At 30.2% G+C, this 9,300-nt stretch overlaps 1 protein-coding gene across 1 annotated transcript; it reads right to left on the bottom strand.

The window, feature by feature from the left end:
* Positions 1 to 7,787: 7,787 nt before the first annotated feature.
* On the bottom strand, positions 7,788 to 8,929 carry LOC108830130 (probable methyltransferase At1g27930). The gene has a single exon (XM_018603735.2). It carries the CDS (start codon positions 8,876 to 8,878, stop codon positions 7,991 to 7,993), a length of 888 nt encoding a protein of 295 aa, XP_018459237.2. The 5' UTR covers positions 8,879 to 8,929; the 3' UTR covers positions 7,788 to 7,990.
* Positions 8,930 to 9,300: the final 371 nt, after the last annotated feature.

Genomic DNA, 9,300 nt, shown 5'->3' on the forward strand with positions numbered 1-9,300 from the left:
CTCCATAAATTTTGATAAAATTCGGATATGCATAATTCTACGATTCAAACAAATATTAGTATGCAATATCCATAAAAAATGAAACAAATTAAAAATATTAATATTACTAGGAACGAATATCCAATCTGATCTGTTATATGTATATATACATATATTTAAATAAATATATATACAAGTTATATAAATATATATTTATATAAGTTTTGTAGTATATTTATTTCTAACTTTATTAAATTATTTATTATAATTTTAAAAGTACATAATTGTTTTTGTAGTAAAATATTATTATTTTATATTATTTTGAATTTTTATTTATTTTTAATTATTTTATGGATCGAATAGGATATCCGATCAAAAATCTAAAATTTTCTAGATATCTTGAACACCTAATATCCAAATCATTATGAATCTAATCAGATCAGAAAACTGATTATTCAGACAAAACATATCGAATCACTAATACCTCTACCTCAATTATCTGATTTGTGCTAACCCCTAGACCAAACACCGGAAGCAACTCTAGAGGTAGCTTTCATTTATACATTTTTTAAACTTTTTTTTTCATCAACTTAAATAGAATTATACTGACTCTGTAAATTATACCGGTAGCTCTACATCCATGTGAATGTTTCGTGACACTTCGTGCTAGACTATCCGTCCTTAAATTATGAGTTCATTGTGCATGAATGATCACTGAGTTGAAGAAATTGTCTTGTAGGATTTTGATGTCTTCCAAATAACTCTGCAAAAGCGGGTCATTCTTCTGGTTCTGAAACCATATTCACCAATTGAAAACAATATGTTGCAAACATGATCCGAAACTGACTCAAACTCCTCATACACAATATTGCCCTAAGTAGCGTTTCTACCTTCGAATGAACAAGGGAAAGACTAACCTGACATTTGTTGCCTCCATCAAACCATCAAAACTTTCTATAGTACTATACCACCCTTGTTCTGAAAAAAAAATTCATTCTCTTTCGAGGAACCATTTATAAAACAACATCGCCCTAGAATTGACGATAGGTTCAAAAACACTACATGTTGTGTTGTCTTCTTTGTATTCAACACTTGTGATTCAGTCCAAAATGTTGATTATGTTTCCATAAATTTAAACATTTGTCTAGGATCAATGTCCAAATTTCTAAAATCTTATTATTCATTCCTTTTCAAATAATTTTTTTGAACTTAGATATCATTTTACATTCATGAAATATAATATTACAATGATTCTAAAGCTTTTAAAGTCTTTTTTGGACAACAATGAAACTAAACTATTAACTACGCACGTCATTTCCAGAAAACCAAATCGGAGACATAAAATCGACATAGAACATAGTAGAAGGGGAACACCTAGCACTTCGTGCCAACTTATCTGCCACTAGATTATATGCCCTTGAAATATGTCGGATTTTAAAGATATGAAAGAAAGTCTTACTGCGCTGGATTTCTTCCAAGTGTGTAACAAAAGCTGACCATTCTCGAGGTGATGACACCATCTTCACCAGTTGAGAACAGTCTGTTGCGAAAACTACTTCTCAGAAGTTGAGAGTCTTCATGCACTTCATAGCCCACATCAAAACTTCACACTCAGCATGCAAAGCAGATAAACTTCTTCGAAGATTCATTGTGCCCATCATCTTCTCAGTTGAACCATTCATTCTGCAGAATCACTCTTGTCTTGAGAATTTATCTTGTACCTTTCATGCTTCAAAAAATCCTTCTTCAAAAAAAGAAAAACCCTTCTTCAGGAAAAAAAAAAGAAAAGTCATCCTTCAACATTTAGCAATAATCCATATGTTATTTCTACATATTTATTTATCCTAAATTTTTAAATTTTTAATTGTTAACAAAGATATTCTTAATAGTCAGAAACTAATTATGATCTGCTCTTTGAAAGAGCGATATATCTTTTGTTTTTATTCTTTTTAAATTTAAGTTTTATATTTGAATTTTCTTTTGTAATCATATATATCTAATATTAATTTAGTTTGATAAAATAGTATTTTAAATAAATGAAATACATAATTCTCTTAAACATAATATTTATCAGTATATCATATTTCTATTTATTAATAGAATAGATTCAAGTGTATATATTTCTCCCCACCTTACAAAAATCTGAAGGACATGAAATCTGAAATGGACTTTTGATAAGACAAAAAAGTCGGAAAGCTGAAAAGACATGTAATTTGCAAGGTAATTCACTAATGTACGTAATTAGGACTTTAATATAGTAATTATCAACAAGAAGATTAAATAATGGGTTAATACTTTAAACGATTCGTCCGGCGTTAGCTTGGAGGCTTGGTTAAGCTACTTGCTTGACGTGATTCTCCACGACCCACAAGGACCAGTTAGCTTCTTATACCTCTTTGTGTGGGATCCACATGTCTCCCCTTTGGTATACTCTCATAAATCTTTTTTTTATCAACTCCCATAAATCTTAATTGATTTATATTTCTTCTCGTCACCAAACTCGTGAGTCGTCAGAGAAACAATTCAATAGCATCTACTTTTCCTAACAATAGGTCAATAATTATAATTTATATATATCTTTTTTTTTGGTGATATGTATATCTTTTCTTCGTCAATCAACATATGGATATCTATCATATGAATATCTGATTAATAATTTCTATAATATAGGGAATTAGTTTATTCATTTGTAAGCTAGATTATAGGAAGTAATTCATTTATAGGAAGTAGATACTTTTTAAATTATGATTAAAATGATTAATTGTTTTTTTTTCTAACGGTAAACGGCTATTTTATTACTCAAATTTGAGGTGGTCTGAGTAACCGGACCAGAATAGAACAACCAATAAAATGTAACTTCCTGTGGAAGGATATAGCTGTCTTAGCTAAAAAGTCTGAAATCTGATGACGCGCTCTAGGAACATAAAAAATCTTGAAGTCGGGGAAGCATATGAGCAGTGTCTCTATTATTCAGTAATTCCCTTTAGCAAACCTCTCTAGTTCAGTAGCAAAACTTGGCCAAGCATGAGGTTCCTTGATCATAGCAATCAATTCCTTGCAGTCTGTTCCAAAGTTCTGACAAGTTGAATGTTGAAGCATATTCTCCATCGCCCATCGCATTGCGTGTTTCCCCCACTGTCCAACCAGACCCATCCACACCCACTAAATTGAGCCTGAGATGTCCAAGATCCATCCAGCAAACAAATATTGCCAAGCTTATGACTTGAGGTTCCTCTACATTATTCTCTTGTACCGCTGATGGTACCATTTCATTGGCATTAAACCAGGCTTGACACTCACTCTCAGCATATCGAACTAGTTCTAGAGGATCTCGATTTATGCCCCTAACGAGTTTATCATTTCGAGCCTTCCAGATATACCAAATCAGCCAGGGATAAGGATCTCTGTCTTGATCTGGTTCAAGTATGCCGTTCTTTTCCCAGAAGAGGTAGTTCATATTCGTGTATATATTTGATGCTGGAAAAACAGCAGGGCTCGTCGGAGTTGATGAGTGAAGCCAAACCTGTAGAGCAGGTGGACATTCGAAAATAGCATGTGTTACTGATTACTCTGGCTCACCACATCTTGGACAGTAATTATCGCATCTCATATTACGCCTCACTAGATTTCTTGTTACTGCCACTTGACCAGTTAACAATTGCCATATAAGATGACAAATTTTCTTCGGCGCCTTTATCTTCCAAGCAAAGGCTTGAAACTTTGTAATACTTGGCTCTACCACTTCTTTTTCGAATTGTTTACAAATGATTAATTGTTTAAAAATCGAATTCATTCACTTTTAGTCCAAACTACTTCCTATAATCTAGCTTACCAATAAATGATACTATATAAATTAATTAAGCTTACATTTTAATATCTTCTTTTTACATTCTTTCATAAACGGAAATATAAATATATATTTTCAATTTCAGTCTTCGTTTATAAACTTTTTTGAACTAATCTAATAAACAGATACAAAAATATATGACTAAAATCAGAGAGTATCCATAATTTCTGATCATTTTCATAATTTCTATAATATTGAGAATTATTTTATTCATTTGTAAAATTTACAGCATAATATTTTTATAAATATCTGTAGTTATATTTCTCATTATTTAATAAATAAAATAAAAACACCCAAAATAATCAATTTTACAACATATAAATAAAATACAAATTAATCTGTACATATATTATTGGTAGTATATTTTAATATATAAATATATAATTATTTATAAATATGATAAAATAAATATGATAAGAGATATAAATGATATAATTGATGGTAGAAAAACAAAATATAATTATTTATTGTAATAAATAAAATTTTATGTTTTATTTAAAAAATGATATAACATATGTAAATTATAAATATATATTATAAAAATTATAAAAATAATTATTTAGTTATAAAAAGTTAAAATAAATATCTGTGCGGTTGCAAAGTTCTAAAAATGTATACATTTGTGCGGATATACATGCCACATTCTAAAAATATGGATGATACCAAAATGTAAACTATAGGTCTTCTTAACATATATAGGTCAAATTTAAAAAAAAATAAGATTTCAAAACCTAATCCTAAAAATACCAACAATACTATAACAATACCAAAATCTAAACACTACACGCGGAGATTGAGGCACTTATTTGGTCAATAGAATATATGAGGAATTTAAGACAGTATAATGTTATTTTTGTAACGGATTATTCGCAGTTGGTGAAGATGGTTTCGGAACGAGATGAATGGCCAGCCTTTGCAAATTATTTAGAAGACATCAGGAGTCTGCGGAGTAGCTTCTCTGCTTCAGAGGTTATCCATGTACCCAGGACGAATAATAAAAAGGCGGATAGTCTAGCACGTAGTGCAAGAAAGCAATCGTCTTACGTCGTTCACATTGATGTGGACCCTCCAGTTTGGTTCACAGAGTCAATATGAGTCTGTAATGCTGCTGACAAAAAAAAACTATAACATATCTACAAAATCATAAACCACAGGCTATCATGACTCAATCTACATTAAACCATTTATGTTAAAAACACTTTAATTTTAGTAAAAATAATTTTCATCATTTATAAATGTTTACTAATACATGATTTCAATTTTCCCTTTTCAAAATATATTTTTTTAAAAATTTATTAATTAAATTTAAGATCTAATACACGAAAGACATAGATTTAGGCGGTAAACCTAAATTCTTCTAAAATTTAGGCTGAAACCCTAAATTCTACTATAATTTAGGCGGGGTATGTCGGAAGACTTTTTGGGAAGTCTTTTGTGGGAACCATATAATCAAATAACTAATCAAAAACACATCCTTAAACTTAAAAGATACTTAGAAAGTGTTTTAATCAAGTTATTAGATAGTCACTAAATACATATAAGTCAAATTAAAAAATGATAAGATTTCAAAATTAAACCTTAGAAATACCAAAAAAAATAATTTTAGTAAAACTAAACTTTAAGATAATTTAGTTTTAGTAAAACTAAATTTTCATCCTTTATAAATATTTTCTAATACATGATTTCAATTTTTCCCTTTCAAAATATTTTTGTTATAAAATTTATTAATTAAATTTAAGATCTAATACATGAGAAAACTTAGATTTAGGCAGATAACCTGAATTCTTCTAAAATTTAGGCAGGAAACCTGAATTTTTCCAAAATTAGGTAGGAACCCTAAATTCTACTATAATTTAGGCGGTGTATGTGAGAAGATTTTTTTGGGAAGTCTTTTGTGGGTCTTCGAGACTCTATAATCAAATAACTAATCGAAAAGCACATCCTTAAACTTAAAAGATACTTAGAAAGTGTTTAAATCAAGTTATTAGATAGTCACTAAACACATATAAGTCAAATTAAAAAATGATAAGATTTCAAAATTAAACCTTAGAAATACCAACAATACTATATCATATGTTACCAAACTCAAAACCAAAGACTATTATGACTCAACCTATATTCACTTATCTATGTTAAAATAATTCAATTTCAGTAAAATTAAATTTTCATCATTTAAAAATGTTTGTTAATACAAGATATCGATTATTTTCCTTTCAAAATATTTTTTAAAAATTATTAATTACTTTTGAGATCTGATACATGAGAAAACTTCTCGTGGAAGACTTATGGAAGACTTAGATTTAGGTGGGAAACCTAAATTCTTCTAAAATTTAGGTTAAAACTCTAAATCATACTAAAATTTATGCAGAATATGTCAGAAGACTTCTTGGGAAGTCTTATGTGAGTCTTCGAGACCCTATAATCAAATAACTAAGAAAACACTTCTTTCAATTTAAAAGATATCTGAAAAGTGTTTGAATCAAGTTATTAGATAGTTACTAAACACATATATGTCAAAAAGATAAGATTTCAAAATATAACCCTAAAACTACTACTAATATTATATCATACGTTACCAAAATTTAAACCAAGGACTAGCATGACTCAATCCACATTCTCTCATCTATGTTGGAAATAATTTAATTTTATTAAAGCTAAATTTATGTCATTTAAAAATGTTTATTATTACATGAGTTCAATTTTTTCTCATTAAAATATTTTTAATAACATTTTTAAATTATTGGAAAATCTACTGAACGATAAGATTTAAAAAGAAGTCTTGTCAAAAAAGATTTCTTTGTAATTCTTCTCACGCGAAGAGTTAGAACGACAAAACTTAATATATGTTTTTTGTTTGGTCATAAGGAGATTGTTGTAATTTCTCTAGATTTTAGGTTAATTTTATATTTGATTGAATTTTGTGTAGATTTTAGAATTTTAAATGTTGATATGTAATTTACATTAGTTTGTGTTATTTAAAATATTATAACTCTTTTATTATATTTTAGTTTAAGATAAGTTTAAAATATTTTTCCTAAACTAAATTATATTAAAATAAAAACAAATAAAACAATATTAACATTATAGTGATAAGAAACTTAATGGATAGCTTATCACTAGACCTAGCAAATTTAATATAGTTTCTTAACTTAACTTAATAATATTATATTAGTGAGATATTTAGTGAGCATCTCACCATTAAAGTTACTCTAAGAACATTTTCAAGAGTAACTTTAAAACTTCAAATCTAAAGTTTTATGTATTCCAAGAGCAACTTCAAAATATATGGTTTTGTATGGTGAAACCTCAAACATAAGATTTCAATGTACAAAACATTATATTTGAGGTTTCATAACTTTTTTTGTCTTTGTATTTGTATGTATTTTAAATAGTTTCGGTAACTTTCTTGTTTATCTTTTTAGTCCATATAATTTATTTTATATATGTTCTTATAAATTTAAATTCTACATATAAATCTAAATAAATATATAAAATTTTAAATAGAAAACAAAGCAAAAATTTGCTACTAAAATTTATATTTTGTTAAGTAAATAAAAATAATAAATAATTATGTATTTTTAGAAAAAAAGATTTAGTTTTTTTTAATTATATGTTAATTGCTATTAAAATGTAACCATTTATTAATAAAAATATTATTTATAACATTTTCATTGTATTTTTTAATTTTTATAAAAGTTTTATGCTTTTATTTGATATTCTTTTCTAAAGTAAAGACTATAATATAAAAATCTAAGTTTTTTAAAATTTATTTTAAGATTTTACCATTGGAGCAGAACATCTTCAAACCTCAAATATAAGGTTGACGATGCTTTAAGTATTACAACAACAAACGATTCACACATGTGCAATTTAGAGGCTCATTTAGGAATTTGTAAATTTTATAACTTGCAAAGTTGAAACCAGACCGAACATTGATGTCCAGGCCTAGCTAGCCTTGCACTTCAAGTCAAAAAGACCTAGATCTTTCATTCAATAATTTTCTACAGCACACCATACAAAAACAAAGAGTAATAGCAATAGTTGTATGCGCTGAGAAGCCTTTGGATACATGATTTTATTTTAATGAGAAGCCTTTGGATAGTTGTATGCGGTGTTTAATGTAAAAAAAAAAGTAACCATGAACTGACTGCATATCGGAGCAATCTAGCAGAACCGATCCCCCGGCTGGTCGCTCATGTTAGCAGCGTTGGGTATTTCGAAGTGCCAGAGCCTACCAGCAGATTTGACTCTGTACTTCTCGCATAGGAACTCGTTGGCGTAAGCTTTCTCCACTTTGCGGTCAACGTCATGAAGGAAAACGTGAGTCGTGCCTGCACCCTTCCGGTTACGAGCCATGACAGCTGAGGAGAATATGGCTGCCATCCTCCCTGGCGCAGTTGCGAAGTATCCTTTTGGTGCGTCCACCATGATCAGATCCCACTCGGTATCATAGAACTCATCAGGAAGTGAAGTCAACGCCAATGGACACTTTTCGTTGTCCCGGATCGGGAAAGCGTTGGCTGGTAAACATTTGGGTTCAGACCGGTAGGTTTTGAGAAGACGGTCCGCTTGAGAAAGTTGGGTCCGATACTGAACATGGTGGGCTCTTAGGGACGGTGCGTCCTTGAGAACGGCCTCGATCCACTCAGGATCCTCCTCCATGAACACAGTGGTGCCACCTGGATTGAGGGAGGCCCACATGAGGGAGTCACGACCGAGGCCAAAGACAAGAAAATTGCAAGGTAAACGGTCCTTAAGGACTTCTAAGGAGATAGAGATCTCCGCAAAGGTTTGTTGAGGGACGGTGCGTGAGGTTGCGTAATGGACGATGGATTGGAGCTGGATTGGTGTGGCTGTGTATTCGGCTATGGATTTTGCAGTTGTTTCAGCCGTGGAACATAGTGATAAAGTGTTGTCCGTAGCTCGGATGAAACTTGTGATGAGCACTGCGCCACCTATAAGACCAGCTAGAGCCAGCACGATGAACCAAGGTCGCTCTAGAAGCGTGTTCTTTGCACCTTTGGGAACCATGATTGATTTTGTTTTTCGCATTTTCTTGCGTTTGGCGAGAGATGCTTATACAAGGGTGGATGGGATTGGATGAGAAAAGTGGAGAAAAAATGCTGAGGAAGAAGTCAACGAGTGTGGAGCACGTCGGTCTCAATCATTGCACGTTTGAGTGATGAATCATTGTTGTTCGTATTATCTAATTTAATCATTTCACTTGTAAATTTATCTTTACCGGTAAGTATCCAGATTTTATAGCATTAGTTAATTGTTGATTGAAAATTGAGAAAGAGTAATTATAAGACAGCATGTATCGTACTTGACATAATAAACAATAATTTATAATTTGATAAGTTTTAGATTAGTGTTTAAGAGAAAGAAATATATCGAAGAAATATAATAAAAATAACTAAATTTTTTTGGTATAAATGAAATTCCTAATCAGATTTTGTCAATCAGCAAGGTAA

This window comes from Raphanus sativus, chromosome 2, assembly GCF_000801105.2.
Source record: "Raphanus sativus cultivar WK10039 chromosome 2, ASM80110v3, whole genome shotgun sequence".
Classification (NCBI taxonomy): domain Eukaryota; kingdom Viridiplantae; phylum Streptophyta; class Magnoliopsida; order Brassicales; family Brassicaceae; genus Raphanus; species Raphanus sativus.

Bases quoted from the DNA above. Each gene is read 5' to 3' on its own strand.
- LOC108830130 (XM_018603735.2), bottom strand. From the start codon at position 8,878: ATGCGAAAAACAAAATCAATCATGGTTCCCAAAGGTGCAAAGAACACG.